This window comes from Stegastes partitus, unplaced genomic scaffold (genome assembly GCF_000690725.1).
Source record: "Stegastes partitus isolate 25-593 unplaced genomic scaffold, Stegastes_partitus-1.0.2 Scaffold1555, whole genome shotgun sequence".
In the NCBI taxonomy this organism is placed as follows: domain Eukaryota; kingdom Metazoa; phylum Chordata; class Actinopteri; family Pomacentridae; genus Stegastes; species Stegastes partitus.
In genome coordinates this window covers 85,290-105,768 of record NW_007579286.1, presented here as the reverse complement: position 1 = coordinate 105,768, position 20,479 = coordinate 85,290, and the positions used below count along the sequence as shown (strand labels likewise).

The 20,479-nt window shown below is 44.2% G+C and overlaps 1 protein-coding gene and 1 long non-coding RNA gene across 3 annotated transcripts in view; one reads left to right on the top strand and one right to left on the bottom strand.

Moving 5' to 3' along the window:
• The first annotated feature begins 177 nt into the window (after nt 1-177).
• On the top strand, nt 178-11,452 carry gtf2e1 (general transcription factor IIE, polypeptide 1, alpha). Of its 2 annotated transcripts, none has more exons than XM_008300515.1 (6): nt 178-356; nt 1,016-1,311; nt 1,393-1,550; nt 6,306-6,501; nt 7,350-7,588; nt 10,275-11,452. In XM_008300515.1, exons 2-6 carry the CDS (start codon nt 1,022-1,024, stop codon nt 10,730-10,732), a joined length of 1,341 nt encoding a protein of 446 aa, XP_008298737.1. In that variant the 5' UTR covers nt 178-356; nt 1,016-1,021; the 3' UTR covers nt 10,733-11,452. The 2 variants fall into 2 exon arrangements, with proteins under 2 accessions (XP_008298737.1, XP_008298738.1); XM_008300516.1 differs by having other exon boundaries at nt 178-361.
• Nucleotides 11,453-19,180: 7,728 nt separating this feature from the next.
• The window catches only part of LOC103371256 (uncharacterized), a 7,942-nt gene continuing 6,643 nt past the window's right edge, over nt 19,181-20,479 (bottom strand). The window contains exon 3 of the long non-coding RNA XR_520937.1: nt 19,181-19,275. This is a non-coding gene — a long non-coding RNA (uncharacterized LOC103371256). The remainder of the gene's footprint in view (nt 19,276-20,479) is intronic.

The following is a 20,479-nucleotide window of genomic DNA, read 5'->3' as shown; positions in this document are numbered from 1 at the left end:
TTCCCGCCTGGAAATGTGCTATCTTTAATCTGATTGGTCTTCAGTTCGAAAAACATCATTGGCCAACTTGAACGTCAATCAAGTTTCTTCGCTCTTATTGGCTATTGGGCTAAAATTTTACAGCTCGGCCAATTGGATCGTGGAAATGACTGTCGTTGCGGATTCGGTTTTCTTTCCGGGGTTTTCTTCTCAAAATAAGGGGTGAAGCGTGTTAGCTAACCCCGAAAGCGTAAATATCCCGACGTGTGAATATGTCCAGCGAGTTTTAGCGGCGTTAGTGTGACACAAAGCGACGTCGCGCTGAAATGAGCGAGAGAAGCGGTTGATTCGCTCGTCGGTGGAACAGAGAGAGTCGGGTACGGTCGGTGTTAACCGGCTAACGGCAGCCTGCGAACCAACTTCATGTGGCTGCAAATGCAGTGAACTTAGTGGAACTTCTTCCAGCTTATGATAAACGTACCGTCATGTAATATGTTCACTGATATAGTGCCTTTAACTTTACTGTCTAACTAAAATACCATGAGCAGTAGCCACAGCTAGCTTGCTGCATTGTCTCTGTGATGTGTCTTTGTTCGAGTTAGCTAACTGATGCTAAGCTAAATGAAGTTGTCACTTTACATCAGGCAGCTTAGCTTGCAGTGGTGTCTGGTTGGACAACGTTAACCACTCCTTTGTGTATGGTAGCACGTAGCAAGTGGGAATTTGTTAATTTAAAAGTTATCCACCACTTTGCCATGATGACTGAGTAAATTGGTAAAGATCAAGCAAATGGAGGAGACACGTTATAGTTCATATTTAATCTTCTCTTCCTGCAGGTTTTCCTCAGTGCATAAATATAGTTCATTGTATCTTGAATTTCCCTAAATTCGACTCCTAAACTTAGTGATTGAGTTGATCTAACTACTGTTTTTACTGTGCTTCAGCCCTGTTCCCTGATGTCCTTGCTGCTGTCTCAGATCTTCTGCCCCTAAATACTGCCTTCCTGCCTTCTTAGCGCTCTCCTTTCCCTCCACAGACGAAGATGATCGAACCAGAGCTACTAACCGAGGTCCCGGCGGCGCTGAAGCGCTTGGCCAAGCAGGTGGTGAGGGGTTTTTACGGCGTGGAACATGCCTTGGCCCTGGATGTGCTCATCCGTAACCCATGCGTGCGTGAGGAGGACATGCTGGAGCTGCTCAAGTTTGACCGCAAACAGCTGCGATCGGTACTCAATACCCTGAAAGCAGACAAGTTTGTCAAGTGCCGCATGAGAGTGGAGACGGCCCCGGATGGCAAGACAACACGGCACAACTACTACTTCATCAACTACAGGTCTGAATGTTTTTGGTTTTCATGTAGCGGTGGAGACGATGAACACGCCAGCATTCAATCATCAGATTTTCATTTTTACAGGGTACTGGTCAATGTGGTCAAGTACAAACTGGATCACATGCGGCGGCGCATTGAGACAGATGAGCGAGACTCCACCAACCGTGCCTCCTTCCGGTGTCCCTGCTGCTTCTCCACCTTCACCGACCTGGAGGCCAACCAGCTTTTTGACCCCATGACAGGTAAACATTAAATAGTCTGCAGCTCTGAAGTACTTCAGTGTTGCTGCTTGACATTTGAAAGTATTTTGGATTTTTTGTGGGGTTTAGTATTTATAGTGTGACATTATGATTAGATCAACTTTACTCAAAGGAGTTGCAAGTTTTTTTTTTTCTGTCAAGATCATCTACACAGCAGAGCCTTTGATAATTTACGTTGAAAGCAAATTTAGTATTAACCTGTTACGCTACGTTGCTGCCTTACAAAGCTTCAGTCTTGAAAAATCTGTAGAGCGCTCTCGCAAAGATTGTAGGACATAAAATCCTGAATCTAATTGCTAGTCAGCTGGATATATGGTGCCTCGGAATAGCAGTTGAGTGGAGTCAGAATATGTTCACTAGGAAGAATTAGGCAGGTTGGAACAAATATAATCATGTGCCTCTTTGAAATGAAGGCTCTGGGCTTTGGGATATTATAATGATCATTTGTTGTCCACCTTGGTATAAGTATCGGTTGTTTGGAGGTTGCCTGTGTAACGGTGTGCCGGCTGGTTGACCTCTAGGTGGCAGTGAAGCCATACGCTCAAATAGATTCACTCATAACAGGTTGTTTTAGTGCATCGAGTCTCTAAAATGAAATAAACTACAGTGGTTATTAAAAAGATGGTCTCCATCAACACACTGTTTGATGAAACATTCCCACATTCATTCGCAGCTCGTTTTGTATTGATTTGTTTCTACAGTTGTGTTTTCTCTCGCTTCAAATAAATGAAAATACATTTAACTATGCCAACGAGCAATTTACAGTTCTCACGGCTGCTCAGATGACAGTGTGTTTCGACTGGGAGAACACTTGTCTGGTTCTGATCGTCTTGTTCCGTGTCGACTCACCCAGACCTCCCAGTTCATGTCATCAGCTTTATAACGTGCATGCATGAGAAAACAGTGAAGCACCTGCTGCTAGTTGATGTCAGAAATTAGCTGAGACAAGTTTGAAATTGCAAAATAATATATAGATATATTGAGACAGTGATAATTAAAATTTTCCTCCTGAATATTTATTATAATTTTAAAAATGTGGTGTTAAATAATGACTTTGCACTTTTCATTCTTTGGTTTGCCATTAGGACTTGTAAACTAATGAAATAGTGTGTCAGTACATATGCCAGAGCATTGTTGCATACAGCAGTTCAAGAGATGAGTTGTTTTAACAAAACCATACAAGAAAATGTCTATTTTCCAGAAAAATATTTTCGGCTTTCTCATCACAGAAGGTTTGAACAAATGGGCTGTGTGCTTTTGGTCTTCTCCGGCTGCCAAGGAATCTTTCAACCAAGCTGCAGGGTTACATATGTGCCATTTAAAAATACATAATAATAATAATAATGGACAGATTGAGATCTTGAGACATGCAGTGATGTTGACAGGTTGGCTGACTGCATTTCCACATTTAAAAAAATAATTTAAAAAAGCGTCGTTAAATCAAGGCCGTATTCATCCATCTCCTGCTTAGCGTCATCTTAACCTGCAGTATTGAATTGTCTTTGCTCCTTTCACTTTCCTCATCTCCTAGTTTTCCTGTTTGTTGTCTGCCTGTCCCTGTCACACTCAGATTCACACCCGGCTTTAAATATGGGCTGGCAGCTGTCCAAAACCGTGCTTCTAAATGGGCATCACTTCACTCACTCATCACCAAGAATCATCCAATGAGATCGCTAGTGTTTGACATGTGGGTAACGGACGCAACCACAAGTCTTATTTAGGCGTCGTTGCTGCTGAATCAAGTAAAGCTTTGGAAATGTGCACGGCTGCGTATCAGTCATTCACTAATTCAGTTGAGAAAATGGTGCTATGTCAGAGTATTCTAGTGAGAGCTTGTGATGAGGATTTTTTTGCCTTCATACTTGATGGAAAGCTCTTTCTCTAAACTGTGTTCATTCATAAATTGCGTTAACTTTCCTGTGTGAGACCGAGGCACCGCGCTCACATCGTCTGCCAACGTGAAGGCTGACCGCTGCTCATCCGGCGTTGTTGCTAGGATACACAGACAGGCTGTGCCACACAGGCATGTAAAACAACATGTCATTGACTTTTTAGCTTCTTTTTTAAAAATTCTAATCTGTTTTCTTTTGGATAAATAAATGTTGTAAAGGGTTAATTTCATCATGTAGTAATCTGTACAAGTCTTCTGTGGATAAGCAGTGGGTTACAGTTGGGCAGAAGAATTATGTTTTAGAGTTGTTCATCTGTCCACACGTTCTGCCTCGTCTTTGAGTGAATTTCTTCTTTTTTTCCCCCCTGAATTTTAGTTTTCTTTCTCTTTTGTGGGCTGGCTGACCTCATGTTACAGCATCTCAGATAATTATGATATGGTCGAAATGCTGAAAACAACAAAACAAACCACTGCTCCAGCTGCAGAGACAATTATAAATGTCATGTAATTTGCCAAAACTGCTCTGTGATAATCTGATAGCAGCAGCCTGTGTGGTGGGGCTATTTTACAGCATTAATTCATTTCAATTGTGTTAATTTAAATAATAATGTTTTAATATAATACAGTGCTGCATCCTAAAACACCGTTAGTAAGCCCCAAACGACGATAAAGTAAAATAAGTTTTAATGATGACACTCAACGGGGCTGTGATCTTAATTATGCATAATTTTAAGACTTATTACAATTTATACATTTGAATTATGTAAAAATTCACCTCCTGTAGTAAGAAACAGGACATTAGCTAGAGACCAAAACATGTTCATGTTCCAGGCTGCAGGTCGGTTTATTTCTGCTGTCAGGTTGGACATTTTCACACGGAGGTCTGTGGGGATTGACTTGCTTTTTGAGGAAATGCAGTTGTTTTTTGGCACTTTCACATTGGCTCAATTTTTCAGCCCCAGAGGTTGATGCTTGCATGAAAATAATTTCAGAATAAAGGGTGAACGATCACTCCACAGGGGATTAATGCTTCTTATAGGCCGTATAATGTCATGCTGGAAATAATCCTCCTGCTTCGGAGCTGTCAGCATCTTCACGGTGACACATCTACAAACATCTTGCCAATTCCTTTTGCGTTCGTCTCTTGTTTCAACGTATCTGAACCGGCATCAGCACTTGCTGTGAAGGCAGTAACCCTGCACCCGGACGGAGGCGAACACAATGAATCCCTGAAGTTCACGTGATAGTCTGATGGACCGGCTGCTTTTGCGGGGGCCAGCAACACTCAGCGCGGCCTCGTGGGAATGGGAAGTGACATTGCTGGTTCTTCCAGCTCATTGTGACCCTAAAAGGAGAAGCAAACACCCTCTGAGTTCTACTATGTGGATGTTGTAAGACAGAGATTTTTACCCATTTTCTTAGTCGTGTTGGTCCCTCACCTTTTGAAAGCTGTGTTTTGTTGCTCTTTACAAAACCTCATTTTCTTTTACAGTCAGTCAGTCGCTCCCCTCCAAGGGTTGTTTTTGATTTGTGGGAAGGTCGATGTGTTTCAGGTCAAACCAAACCTGACTACAGGAGCGTTTGCTCTGTGTCATTACAGAGGAGGAGACTTAACGCTTCACCATCACTGAGGGGAGAAGGAATCATATTTGCATTCTTGATCTATTAGACTAAACAGGTGGAACAGTTTGCAGTGATTAAAGCTTCAACTATGCCCCTAATGAGTTATTTTATTTAACTGCAGGAAACCTGATTCTTCTGCTTAATAATTCTGATTAATGCCTCATTTTTCCCAACTTAGGTTCATTTTCCAACAAAAGGCACATTAATGTGCAAATAATATTATCGTATTTCTATTTTAAAATTCAAGGCGTGCACTCTTTGGGCTGTTTACCACAAGCACCGGATAGGTACAGCTCACGTTCCTTTGATTTAAGCCAATCCTGAGGAGTCATTCTTGTTTTCAGATACTGTTCACTTTATCTGTGATCATCATATCTAGCAGCGTCTGCGGTATGCAGCTTTTTCCCTTGTTTTCTCTCCTGCTCACACTCGCTCTCTCCCCCCACACACTTTATTTTCTCTCTGCCGTACACATAGACAGAAAGCAGACATGGGGTCTGTGCTAATGCTGGAACAGCGCCCATTATTGAAACTGAAATCAGCCAGAGAAGCAGATGGTCGAACGTGCCCTTCTCTTACTGGTAGGAATCAGGGGGTGTGTGTGTGTGTGTGTGTGTGTGTGTGTGTGTGTGCAGTGCACACAGTTTCCCAAAGCGAATGTAGTGCAGCGTTTATAAAATTAGCCCCAGAAAAAGATCATCACGGTGGAATAAACTTACCTGTGAGTAGACGGCCTGCTGCGTGAGTCCCTTTGTATCAACACAACAACAACAACGAGACAAAGGTTCCCAACGGTCCGGTTCTGTCGGGTCTGCATTTCTTTATAGTTAAGTACACATACACTGCAGTGTAAGTCAGCACTTAGCAGTTCTTCAGACTTAAAGAGTCTCAACAAAATGTCGAGAATGTCTTTGATTTGAGCGAGTAATGCACCTGGAGGTCAGTACTGAATGCAGCTTATTGTTTGGCCTGTGTACAGTGTGTGTGTGTTTTAGGAACTACTGTGAGGGAGTTTAAATCACCTGATCACAAGGTGTCCTATATACGTGCAGGGACTGACGAGCTGTACAGTTTTTGTTGTTTTTGGTAAAATGGAAAAAGGAACAGAGTTTTCTAAGGATCAGTTACACCAAAAGCACAGTAACAGGTTTACCACAGTCCCAGCTACTTTTTTCTGTCTGTGGTTTTTGAGGATATGGCCTGAGTTCATTCTTCACCCGCAGGAACGTTTCGCTGCACCTTCTGCCAGACGGAGGTAGAAGAAGACGAGTCCGTCTGTCCTGACGCCAGGACGCTGGTGGCCCGCTTCAATGAGCAGATCGAGCCCATCTATGCTCTGCTACGTGAGACCGAAGACGTGAACTTGTCCCATGACCTGCTGGAGCCCGAGCCTGCCGAGATCCCTGCTCTCAAACAGAGGTCAGGTTCTAACTGGTCTCACAGCAATGCACCACTTATCACCTCAGTCAGCACCGCGCTGGTTTTCCTGAGCCACATCCTGAGCCAGCTCCTCTGACGACAAGCAGGAGTTCACTCCTGTTAACAGCAATAATCGCAGCTGTGATTCAGGCTCGACTTGACAACAGTTTGTGCCGCAGTGGATTGTATTCTGTCCAGCCCAGGCTGTGAACTACGGGGGAGCCGGGCTGAACCGGGCTGAGCTGGGCTCCTCTTAGTAACACACGAGCTCGCCTGAAAAACTTCCCTCTAAAATATTAACAGTACACAGTGTTTTCCATGCCTTTCTTTTTCTCCTTATCTTAATCATCAAGGATCATGCATAAAAATAGACCATTATTGATGTATGATTCATGCATGAGGGTGAATCATAACTAATTCATTTTCATAAAGATATTTGCATGTGTTCTATTCTTGCTCTCGCCGTCGAAGCGTGGCCGTGCAGCACCATAAACCTGACTCGCTCTACCTTTTAAGATGAAGAAAGCAAACTTCTAGATGCCACAGAACAAAGCCAACCTTCTGTGTTGCAGGCAGCAGCTGCTCCTTTTTATCTGTGTTGTCGTTCTTATCATTTATACTCTTGTTAATGGCAATAATGGTAAATAACATTCACATCATTTGCTTTACAAAAGTTATATCTGTTGCTCTGAGCTACCCCCAGAAGCTACGGTTTAGGCAGCAGTTCACCAACATGTACGGCTTCATTACACAACATCCCCGTAGTTCTTTGTTTGTTCTTTAAAACTTTAATCAGTTCAGCTGTTGAGGATCATTTTTAAAGGATGTTTCCTGAATCCTTCCTCTAGCCGTGAACGTGCCGCAGCATCTGCAGGAAACGCAGCGAGCGGTCCGCACCGGGAAGCCTGGTCTAACAAAGGATCATCCTACGCCGACCTGTACACCCAGAATGTGGTTATCAATATGGAGGAGCAGGATGAGCAGCAGAAGCAGGCCAGTGAGGGCAAGGCACCCAAGGAGAGGCCGGTGTGGTTGACCCACAGCACCGTGCAGGGCGCTTACAGCGAGTCCGACATCCTGAAGAACCGTAAGTGAACTGTTTGTTGACTTCCTTTAGCATCATTACAGCGTATATGTTTTCATTTGTAGAACAATTAGACCATCCACCACCATCTCGTCCACCGTGGGCTTCACCGTGTTCTTGCAGCAGGCCGTACATCCCCTCCAGTAATACCTTAAATGACTTCAACACTTTTCTGTGTGAACAAAGTACATGCTTTAGTGTTCTTTAACCCCTGTTCTAACTCACAGAGGCAATGTTTATTTGTGCTTCTGCTTTTAAATCCCTTTCAAACATACCTTCTCCTCCTCGTTTGTTTGTGCCCTTTTGTTCATTCTGTGGTTTGGGGATGTTTTGATCTGAGATGTGCTGCTGCAGGGAGAGAATTTACTCACAGGTCTGACTTCGCCTGTGACACACATGCACACACAGAGCGAAGCCTTTTACATGTATATGCTTAGAATTAAGTTATTTATTCTTATCATACACTTCCCACATTGATGCTTTGACAAAATGAACAGAAGTCACAGAATAAACCTCGACTCAATACAAATAAATAGGATGCACAAGTAAATGAACGCTCTTCAGTACAATATAAATTTAGCAGCTCCTCTTAGAGATAAATTAATGTAAAACCCAAAGTGCTTCCACATTTTTATTTTATTTTTTACATTCTGTGCATATTCTCTGCCGTAATCTCAACACCTCTCACTCTGAGTTACATCTGACGTTAAATCCTCTCCGTTCTCAGCTGCAGCTTTCAGTCATCAATCATAGATGCTGCTGCTGCTGCTTGTCCGTAGTGGGCCGAGCTGAACACACTGGGTTTCCCTGAAAACACTAATGATGAGGATGAGATGGACGGGAAGGAAAAAAAAAAGCCCAATCCAGACTCCACGCCTTCGGCTGCTGGTCTCTGACATTTAATTTCCATCCCTGATCTCTCTGTAGCCAAAACAGGCTATTACAAGTCAATCCAGGTTATCTCCGTCCGTCAGAGTGGCCCTTCATCTTCTTCTGACATTGTTTCCCCTCCCAAGGGCATATGGCTATCAGACCGGGCCAGGCTCCGTTGAACAATAATTGCTTAATTGAAATAATTATAGTCTTGATTAGTATATGGCCGTGCAAGGATTGCTCATTAATAAAATCCGCTCTCGTGGAAATTGCATGAATTATACCTTCTGAACGTTCTGCTTCTGAGGTGTGCAGCTGTCTGCAGTGACCTTGCTTCACTTCAGAGCTGATTGGCACAATAAGCAGGGATGTGCTTCTTATTTATTTTGCCACATTTCAGATCAGAGTGTCAACACAGAACCTGATCCAGTACTTCAGTGTTGAATAAACATCCATCACGCAGTAAAACAACCATATTCCTAATAAGCCCCAAATACAGACGGTCCTCTGACGTGGATAAGGGATGAGCAGGGTAAATACGACCCCTGAGGTTGTTTTGATGCAGTCGGAGAGAAGACACTTAATGTGCTGGAGCGATTAGAGCTACAGAAACACCCACAGTCCACAGACACTGAGCTGCAGGTGGCACACAAACACAACCACAGGCAGAGGTTGGTACTGGCCTGCCATCAAGCTCATTGTGGAATCAACAATAACTACTAATTACCTGATAACATTTGCTGCGGTCTGGCTCTGACTGGTGAAGCTGAGGTTTCTGTACGCTGCTCCTTACTGCTGGTTAGGACGTAGCGTGGAGCAGTTTATATGATTCAGACCAGCATGAGGAGCTTCAGGTGGCGCAATAAAGAAGTGGAAGAGAGAAAATTAAAATGGGAGAAAAATACCTATTGGTGTGAGCTATAAAGCTGGAGCCGGGTCAGCCGTGGTCCATCAGCCTCCACCGACCGGCTCACATCACCCACCGGCTCGCATCACCCACTCCCTCATCACCCACTCCCTCATCACCCACTCCCCCATCACCCACTCCCACCCCTCACGGCGGCGCTGACGTCAGCGGGCATCGTGCCAGGATTGTTTAAATTAAAACCCGTCAACCAGACTGGTTTGCTCACATAAAAACAATGCATTAGTTTTCTGGATGGGTAACAGTTTTGTTTAATCTGTTCTCTGCTGTTTTCTTTGAGTTTAATGACAGATTTAACATTTGTTTGAGTTCTTCTAGATCGATGAATAGTTTCCACTTCTGCTGTTGAATGTTCTTTTTGAAAGCTTGTGAGGAATAATACTTGGCAGGTTTGTAATTATTTTTCCAGGTTTTTGTGTTGCACCTGGACGTCCCCTCGGCCGCAGTCTAATCATCTGCATGGCATCGTTTTGCCAAATCATTTTGGAAACTCTGAGTTCCTCCCCAGTATGAATACTCTAATGTTCACTGTTGTGATGCTCCACTGTAGAAGTGCCAGTCCATCAGAAAGGACAGCAAAGCTGCAGATCCAGCAGGTTTAGGGGAACAAAACAGCAGAGTTCAGTCAGGACAGGATCTGATTTTGCTCTGTTGTGTTTTAGCTGATACTGATCTGTTAAATATGACCGTAGGCACCGTTAGTGATACTTGGCCCTAACAAAGAGCAACGGTTGAGCTCGGACACATCTATCACACCACATCATAAGACAAGCACAGTGTCACACAAATATGTTTAAACATGTTGAAAAGCAACCTGAACCTTAAGTTCCAGCAGAATTAAATATTTCAGTGATTTTATTTCTCATATTTAATGTGTTGTTGTTTCCACAGGTGGTGACGTCGCACCCGGAGCGCAGGACGGAGCGGCTGGTCACGGAATTGGTCAGGCGGATGAGAATGAGGAAGTGATGCGCGCTCTGCTCATCCATGAGAAGAGGGCTGTTGCAGGACCAGGCGTAGGTGGAGCGAGCTCTGCTGCCAGAAGCCTCACCTCCGCCACGGCCAACGCCAGCGACTCGGAGAGCGACACCAGCGAATCGGATGATGAATCTCCCTCGGGCCCCCCTCCCGCCACCGCTGCCCCGCACCGGGCCGAAGAAGACGAGGAGGAAGAGGACGACGACGAGTTTGAGGAGGTGGGGGATGAGCCGATGGTGACGGTGGGAGGTCGGTCGTTCTCCTACAGAGAGGTGAGCCAGAGGCCGGAGCTGGTGGAGCAGATGTCTGCACAGGAGAAGGAGGCTTACATTGAAATGGGACAAAACCTCTTCCAAGACATGTACTTCTGAACACACATCATAAAGCTGTATATACGGACATCTACACACATACAATGATTCAGACTGATGGTTATGTCTGCTGTCTCCGGCTGTCAGCGGTGATATCTGGGAAATGTTTGTGCACAAGAAGAAAACAAGATGCTGCTCAAGAAGTACAGTCCGGCTTCACGATCCTTTATCTTAGGAGTCGAGGACGTGCTTTGACAGTGTTGCCCAAGTGATCACACTTGTAGTATTCAGTCCTAAGTATTCCTGAACGTCACCAAACCAGAAGGGAGCCGGCCTGCTGCAGAGTGCCAACTCCTTCCTTTATTTTGTCTCTTTCTATTTCCTTTCAGCTGTAAGTTTTAACAGGTTCTTCACTCGTCAGTCTCTCATGCTGCAGACAGAAGGGATGCGCTTCCGCTTTAATCAATACAGCTTTCTACACGTCGGGACCTTGTGCTTGATGTCAATTTTCAAGAATGGCCATTGATTGTGTATTGGGCTGTTAGAACTGCCAAGAGGTGTCTAAGTGCAGAGCAGTATTAGCGCTGCTGCCGGTTCCTCTGCGCCGCCTGTAGAGACACGATGAAAGGAAGAACGTCTTCTGTTACTGAACAAGTTAACAGACTGCCGCTAAAAGCCCGTCTCAGGCAAGACGGGAAGAACATACGGGCCAACTGTTGTGCTTACCAGTCAGACGTTTGTTATTTTGAGCAATCTGTAATAAAAAGATCCTGCAGTACAGCCGTGTGCATGAACGTGTGTGAACATCAAGTGAAGCTGTGGTCAGATTACAGTGTTACGACAAATGAAACCCGTTGAGTCACAAGCAACGCAGGTACAGGTGTGGGGACCAGGACTGACTCTAGGGGGTCTGCCTTTTACATTTTATCCCAGAAGGATAGAAAATAAAATGTCAGTGTTAAGATGAGAAGAATTTGTTATATATTTAGCCTTCTACTTCAAAAAACCTCTTTTGTAAAAGTGGCGAAAATAAAATTTTAAAAAGCAGCAGTACTAATTGCTTCACTTAAGATTAAGATCCATAATGTTCTGGGTTCTCATGACATAATTCTGGACAGGTTTATGTACAAAACCTTGAATCCAAGAAAAACCAGACAACAGGGAAAACTGAAGGGCTTTGAGACAACAGAGCTTGTATTTCATCCCGAGCCGCTGTGTGGTCACAGCCTCCCAGTGAGACCTTTCCTGTCCGGTCAGGTCACGTCCAGGTGACATTATTTATTGAGGCATCCCCTACCAGGCAAATGCACACCCAGTCCTCCTCCAGTGGTGTTCCAGCACAAAGGAAGGTGTTTTGTTAGGTGTTTTTTTTTTTTTTTTTTCTCCTCTCTCTAAATAATGACTGCTTTGATGTAACCACAGCAACCTACAGCACTGGGTCACCTCCTCATAACAGGACAAACGTCACCTGAAAGCCAAAGTCTGAATACGAACGTTGGCCTGGCATTTACAGGAATCAGGTCTTTTCATATAACACGTTAAATGTTACGCCTGCTGTGGTGAAGCCTCCCGGTCTCTGCTTTCTGTTTTTAGTCATTTTACAGGATTTTCTTTCTACAACTACAAATATCTAGAATGTGATTTATATATATGTAGTTTTGTACCTTTAGGTAGTAGATTTTAAGGCATACAAGTGTCTGTGGTACATTCAGTGAAGCTCTGAAAGCTGAGGAAAGAGCACCAGTGGATTCCTACATGTTTGCCTTTAATACTGTGAAATATTGCACATCCATCCTTTACATCGCAGCCACCCAAAGACTCTCCGCTATCGACTACATGATGCAACCCAGAGGCTGCATGATGAAAATTGCATTTGAAGCTTTCACCCTCGGTGTGGGTGGTATTGTGGGAAGGTCTCTAGGAAGGAGCAGAAGGGTTCATCCCTGTGGGAGCACGAGCGCACAAGTCAGGTTTTCATACATCACATTTAAAACGACCACAGCTGACCAAGGACCAAGGAAAACAGTAAAAACAAAGAACTACCTGCTCGTTAGTGGCCTGACCCTTTGTAAATATAAAAACAGGGAGGCAGGTGTTCAACATGTTCTGTACATCAAGTATAAATGTGTGACATTTCATTTTATCCGTCTATTAATGGACAGAACTGTGTCGTGTCTCACTAGTGCACCATTATCTCCCATCAAGTCGGCGTCAGTGCTTAGTTTTCAGGGGATGAAACAGATGAGCGGTGCTGTGGACCACCGGTTCTTAAGATGCGGTCCGTGAAATAATTGATAAAACTGCAATGACTCATAAAAGTGACATTAAACAACATGATGCCAGCAGCTCAGTCGTTTCTAGCGAGATGATGGAAGAAATCTTAAACCCACGATCGTCGGGCGACACAAAACCTAAATCAGCCAAACTAAGTGAACATAATGAAAGCTATATTGAATTTGGCTTTAGTCGCAGCAGCGCGGGAGACCACAGCGTGTCATCTGTCTTCAGTGGCTAACAAACAAAGCCGTGATGCCAGCCAGGCTACAGCGCCATCTGACAACACCCGGAGCATGCGAGGACTGTCTGGTGGACATATTCAACAGCCTCAATCTGTCCATCCAACAAGGTTACGCATCCAGCCGGGGAGCCGCGGACACGTTTCCCGGCTGAACAACCTGTCTATGGACGTGGTGAAAGAAGCAGCTGCCCCTCATCTCACTGCACTGAACCAGCAGCTCAGTTCCTCGGGTTTGAACACAGATGTTGGGGGCTGGACGGGTGACCTGCTTGGCCCGGCTGCAACAGCTTCAGGTAGCCTCAGTGCCGAGGCAAAAAGAGCAGCTGCAGCAGGTGTGCAAGTTTTCACAAGAGTGTCGCGATGTTAGGACCCAGCTGTCTGGGGTCAGCTGGGTGTAGCAAGAAAAAAAAGCAGATGTTGATGGTTGAGGGAAAGGAATTTATCCTTTAGTGATGGATTAACAAAGCAAAGGTGGTAATAAAAAGAAAACAGGGCTGGTGGATGTTAAGAACCAAATGAAACCAAACAGAGGCTACAGAGATGGAAAAGCTCAACAGAAACAAAACAGCTGAACTCCCAAAACTAAACACATAACAACACCCACATCTAAAAAACTAGCAAACGAGAGCAGAGTGCACAGAAACAACCAAACAAACTCCAAACCGAGTCACGCATCAGGAGTTACAGAGAACACAAAGACACGAGAGGCACCGACACGCCCTCCCAGCCGCTAGATTTATGCTCCAGGTGTGTTGATGGCTGCACTTTGATTGGATGAAGGTGGAGGGAACTGGGTGGCGGTCCAATCAGAGCAGAGAACAGGGGCTGGAGTGCAGGCTTGGAGCTCCAGGCTAATCAGCTGCGATGACTGGCAGCTGGGGGCCGGAGAGAGCTACACAGCCGGCTGCAACGGAGGTTATACAAGTCTGCTACCCACACAGAGGCCACGAGGGATCCACCAGAACACAGGAAGGCACACAAACACCAGCGGCTGTTTATGAACTTATTTCCTGAACTCACTTCTGAGGTCAGGAAAAGTCTTTGCACGCATGCTGTATGTGGAAAACGACACTGGACTGACAGACCTGCACACGCATCGCTATGCTGAGGTAAGCTACTGTCACTGCAAATGGATGTTTAGTTTGAAGGCTGTTGGTTAAAATGCAAAATCACTGAGCAGAGCACATGCACCTCATTATCAGTCTGCTACACGGGGAATAAGGTCTGGCTTGTTTGTCTTTCTTTTATCCAATCGCCAGTCATCTTGGATGGTGCTAAGCCCAGGATGTAGCAACAGTGTCCCTGCTAAGTAAGCTGTCATTGGAACGGCTAATTAATGAGAAAGAACAAACAGAGCTGCCTTATTGCTTGAGCCAAATCTTAGCTAACTGCATATATCACTGCTTGGAGGTTATTGTTTCCCAACGCAAAGAGGATTTCAGATAGTTGAAAGAGGGAGGAAGCCGTGTGAACAGCGCAGCAGAAATGACAGACTGGGATCGTAGATGCACTCAGTCAGAGCATCTATCTTGGGAGTTGGTAAAGACCGCCATAGAGGGAAAAAAGTAAATATTGTAATTAACATTTGTCTGTTTGCCTGAAACATTGATTGCGAATGAAGGCTGTGCTGATCCATATTTACTGTGTAAGCAGTGTGTAATGTGTAATTAGGGAGTTGTTTTCCAACAAGTGAACCATAACTCTATTGTCTGTACTGGAGGCCAGAGATTAATTAAAAGCAGCTTTAAGGAGATTGCGACTGTTGGAACACCTGATGCCTCAGTTTCCCTTTCTCTCCGTCTCGCTGTCTCTCCCTCCAGCTCTTCCTCCTCCTTCTCTCTGATAATCTGCATCTTTGGTCAGCTTTATATCTTTTTTTATAATCTTTGTGCATCACGTTGCCGACTTCATTGTGTACAAACTAAAAATATTCCCAATTCTAGCACCTTTTTTTGTTAAACGCGTACAGAGACACGTCGTCACACACCTTAGCATCCAGCTACAACAACAGTAATGTTATGGTGGAGTCTTTAGTTTGCTTGTTTTTGTTCCCAGAATGATGTTGTTAAAGGTTCTCTAAATACATTCTGACAATGTTTGGTGATAACATTGTTAGAACAATATGCAGTAACATTATTAAACCATTTTCAGTGGGAGGTTTTCTCTTTTTTGTTCCAAAAATGTTATTATAAAGTAAGATAATGTTCTTTAAATACATTAGAAGTGTCTCTTGTGATAAAGTTGTTAAAATCTTTTCCATCACACTTTTAAAACTTTGGGTTTTTTCTTTGTTTTGTTTCCAGATTTTTTAGGGGAAAAAAATCTGAAATTATTTGGTAACAACTTTCTTAAAATTCGTATACGTTGAGAATCTTCTTTCTTTATCGTCGTGTCGTGTTGTGCAAATGTTATACCAAAGAACTTTCGATGTTCTGTTACCTCAACATCCTCAGAACGTTACAGGCAAAACGTCGTCCCTTCTTTAACACATTACATTCTGTCATCTCAGGTATCCTCAAAGCGTTTTTCAAACGTTGCAATGAGAACATTCTTTGTTTGTTAGAATGCATTCTGTGGCCTTGACAACGTTCTCATAACATCTTCTGAATGTTGCAGCTTACATCTTAGTCGACATTTCTTTCAACATGTTTTTCATTAGAACATTATTGGAACTTTTAATGAATGTTAGACGAGTTGTCAGATCGTTCTGCGGTGAGATGTTTGATAGGAAGACGTCTCCAAACTACATGACAACAACTTGACTACAAACACACACAGAATGAACAACCTGTTCAGTTTACAGGAGGATAGCTCAAGTAATGGGTACATCACATCCTGTGTAACAACGGAAAAAAAATAAAATCCTACTGGACATATTATGTTCAGGTGAAAATGTCAAGCTCTGCAGAGGAGCTTAGCGAGGTCTGACATCTCTGGGGTAACCGTACAAGCCCATACATCCCTTTTAAGTTAGAGGATGGACACCTGTAGGGCAGAGCCTCAAAGGTCAGGATAAAAACGGGACTGGCCTCATTAAAACATCCCCCACCCTTCAGGACAGCTCAATTAAAAACCTAACCTCATGCTGTTCCATTGATCTACCAAGGCAAGTCTGAGTGTGGGTCACAGGGAGGGCGAAGAGAGCTCTGTAGGGAATCCACCAAGCTGCAAAAAATCAGGAGACCTTGATGATCAGGTACGATGCAGCGAGAGGTAGCAGCAGATCGTTTTGTTTTAATGAGTCGGACCGCCGATGCTGGAGTTTGAGAAGCTCCTCGTCTCTGCCCTGAACACATCTCTTTTGTTCAGGTTTTCTTCCTCAGTTTATCAGTTCACAGGTTTTCACACATAGCTGAGAGCTCGCGTGTTCGTGAAAGAAAGAGGCTGATTTAATAGAGAGGCAATTAAGGTTTGACATTAAGGGTTAAGGACAGGATCTGGGAGGGTGTGTTGTGTACAGCGTGCACCGCAGACTCACAAAGGCAGGTTGTAATGAGTGATGCTTCATGAGGTTTGCCTGAGAAGATTACATAAGGATTGATTGATTGCAGGTGTCTGTCAGTCTTCATCCAAAGATTAGCGACTTAATGATCGACCGTTTGTCTGTCATTCAGCCTGCAACGCTCTTTGATCACCTCCTCGGAGCTCCTCACAAGCTCAGACTGTTTAATCTATCCATGCATCACTGTGTGTGCTGGAAGGAGTGGGCAAACAATGACAGATTTAATGGCTGGTTTTAATCTGCACGCTGAACTTTGTCTACAGCATCGATTCCTGGAGAGCACTCTATTAGGACGGTTACTGTTGCAGGAAGCACTGGAGCTCGTGTGCAGTGCTGCATGGTGAACAGGTGTTAGTGCAGCGTTTACAGTTTCCCAGTGAGGCTCTCCGTTGATTCATAGAAGCAAGTCCCTGTTAACTCTACATGCATGAGGGAGGAGGCGTGACTGTCTGCAATTCAGCAACGCTGACTCGGTGTTTCCTCTGCATTCATTTAGCAGCGGCGGCCCGCCATTCCTAAATCCTAAAGCCGCCGCGCCTTCAAATTTTTTATTTATTTATTTTTTATTGTCGCAAATACACCACCGCCGCATGTCTCCACCTTCACAGCAGAGTCCTGCACTGGGTCGGTACTCGGAGTACCAGGGTAAATGACAGATAAGTGTCTTGCTCAGTTTCTAGTCACTGGGAGTTCATACGACGTTAACTAGTCACGAGGGTGACGTCACGTCCAGCACCAGGCTCCAGGAAAGGTAGACTTATTAGCTGCAGGTAACTCAGAATAGATTTTACAAGTTAAATAGACATTCGCAAAAGTATTGATGGCCAGCTGACGTTACACAACGTATCGGTAGCTTAAGTGCCAACTCGGTGTCGCTAACGTGAGTAAACTAACTGATAGTTGCTCCTATAACTCATCTATGAAGTAAATCTTTTGGCTAACGAGCCTCTCAGACCACCTTCCCACATTAATAACTCATACAGTATGGCTTATGGAGCAACTGTTCATCCTGCCTTTTCCTGCCTGTAGAACCCAAACATGTCATCAGATCTGGTGTATTGTCTTCATTTGTCTTCCTACACGGCTCTAAAAATGGCCTAAAAAATCAGTTGTAAAAAAAAAAAAAGACATCCTCTGTTCCAGTCCCTCATTTGAAGAGTCTGATCGCTGAAGCACTCAGAAGTGTTTTCTGATCATTTCTGAGGTGTTGGACCAGGTTTCTGTCGTGACCATGAACATCAGCATGATGGCAGTTTATCAATACATTTTTAAAATGTGCTCGATTTTCACATTTCATGAATTGTGCCCATTTCATGCCCCTCATGTGGGCAGTTCATCATCATTCTCATGTTTCTACCATGTGTTCTAATAGATCTGAAGATGATCTGACCCACATGTGGTTCTGTTGCTGAGCCTCCTTTAGGACCTGTGATTGTTTTTACGTGTACATCTGGTGTTTACTGAAGATGATAACGGTGCCACAGATACACAACATCTGATCAGATTAAATCAACAGGTTACAGTCATTCATTTTTCAAACAAGTCTTAAAAATTCGAGTCCAACTCGGCGTCTACCAGGAGACTTCAGAACCCCTCAGGCCTCCATCTGCTGCCAGGTCTTATGGATGTGCTGATGTTCTACCTGAGCACCTGCACACAGAACCACAACTACGACCAGACGGTTTGCTGATCATGATGTCAGTCTGCCTGAGCGGCCGGCCAATCCACCTGAAGCCCGTAGAAGCCTGTATGTTAGGAGGCAGATGAGAAACAACTGACCCAAACAGAGACGAGCTGAAGGCCCGTTAAAGCAACCCGGGCTTCAGAACCACCTCAGCAGCACCACAAGAAGGTCGCCTCCATGTCAGGCCACACTGATGCAGTCATTTATCCTAAAAGTGCCCCAACCAAGAACTAAGTGTTCAAAATGAGCTTTGTTCTCAAAAGCTGAACATTTCTTTATTGCAAGTCCTCTTTCTGACTGATCTCAGGGGAAGTCTAATAACATGAGAGACTGGAGTTCTGATTTTTATGAGCTGTAATTATAGAAAAAAAAAACATTTTAAAAAGCCTTGAAATATTTCACTTTACATGTAACTGACACATGCAGCTCTGAACACTTCACAAGTCTTTCTGGTCGTTTCCAAAATGCTGCTGCAGCTACATTTTTGCACACCTGGACTTCTTTCACTGTATTCATATTTTGTTTTTGTATTCTTTGATATCTTTTTTTTTCATTTTATATTTGTATATAAATATAAATGCGTATTTGTTCTTTTTTGTACACTGTGGGACTCTGTGTATCAAGAGAAAGATGAGAAACAACTGACTCAGAAATGAAATTTAAATGTCTCTATGAGCTCCACATGTGGACACACTGGCAGTATCGTTCACTTTGACTTTAATGTAGAAAATACCAAAGATTAACTTTTTTCACAATGCTGTAATTTTCTGAGATGCAGTATATTCAGAAGTAATAACAATAATAATAATAATAATAATAAACTTTATTTATATAGCACTTTTCAAAACAGGGTTACACAGTGCTGTACACATTCCAAGAGAAGTGTAAGGAAGTAAACACTGTTCCGTTGCTAGGCAACAGCAGGACTCTCAGAGGTCTGCGACATCATCGTGATGTCATCAGCCGTCAAAGGCCATGAAGTTGATGACAACATTGTGATGTCATCAGCTGTCAAAGGACATAAAGTTGATGACATCATCGTGATGTCATCAGTCACTATATATCCAGCTGATATTTGGACATTTGGCACAAACTTTTGATCTGCTGAAGAGACAGTTATTGCTGCATTTTCACCGCACTCGAGTGAGACTACAGACCAAAGTCTACCACGAGCAGCTACCAACCTCTACACCAACGACCATCTCCGAGAGACACACCAGGAACAGCAGTGCAAAGTTGTGTAGAGCGTTTCTATTTGAACAATGGCCTACAGAGGGAACCAAAACCGCCAGGCTGGTCCACGCCACTACCCCAACCAGCTCATACAGCTTCAGAGGGCACTGGAGGCATCTCAGGTAGATAACCACCACCTGATGGAGCAGACGATGGAGCTGGAGCAGCACAACGAGCAGCTTGTGAGGGAAAACAAGTGGCTCCATGAGAGACTGGACCAGAGCAACACTCTTGTTGCTATAAAGGAAACCCTTGTAGCAAACAGAGAAGATTTGCTCAGGGAGTTCAAAAAAATGCTGGAGGCAGAGAGGCAGAGGTTCGCCAGAACCATCAAGGCCAAGGATAAAGAGCTGAACCTGCTGAGGGAGCAGTTCAGCGTTATGGAGAAGGACATCCAGCGTCTGACTCCAGAAAAAGAGAACACTGGAGTCCTGCAGGAAAACAAGACAGACTCTCAGACAGACTTGGTTCTCCAAGAGGACCAAGTCCTGCAGGAGGAAGTCAGACCGGAGTCAGACTTAGTGAGCCACGAACCGGACCAAGTCCTGCAGGAGGAAGTCAGGCCGGAGGCAGACTTCAACTTGGTGAGCCACGAACAGGACCAAGGACTGCAGGAGGAGCCAGAGTCAGACGTGGACTTGGTGGACCATAACTCTGAGCAAGAGAAAGAGACACCTGTGGAGGGGGAGGAAGAAGAGCTCCCCGAGAGGAAGAAGAAGAAAAAGAGCTTCTTCAGCAGATTCCGAAAAAACAAGGAAAAGAAAGAAAAGACCAAGGTGGAGAAGACAGCAAAAGACAAGGAGGCAGGGAAAGAAAAGACAAAGAAAAAGGGCTGCTGGAGCTGGTTGTTCTAAATATGAGCAACCATGC

Coding starts and splice junctions, on each gene's coding strand:
- gtf2e1 (XM_008300515.1), top strand. CDS start 1,022: ATGATCGAACCAGAGCTACTAACCGAGGTCCCGGCGGCGCTGAAGCGC. Junction 1,312..1,392: donor TACTACTTCATCAACTACAG/GTCTGAATGTTT, acceptor TCATTTTTACAG/GGTACTGGTCAATGTGGTCA. Junction 7,589..10,274: donor GTCCGACATCCTGAAGAACC/GTAAGTGAACTG, acceptor TTGTTTCCACAG/GTGGTGACGTCGCACCCGGA.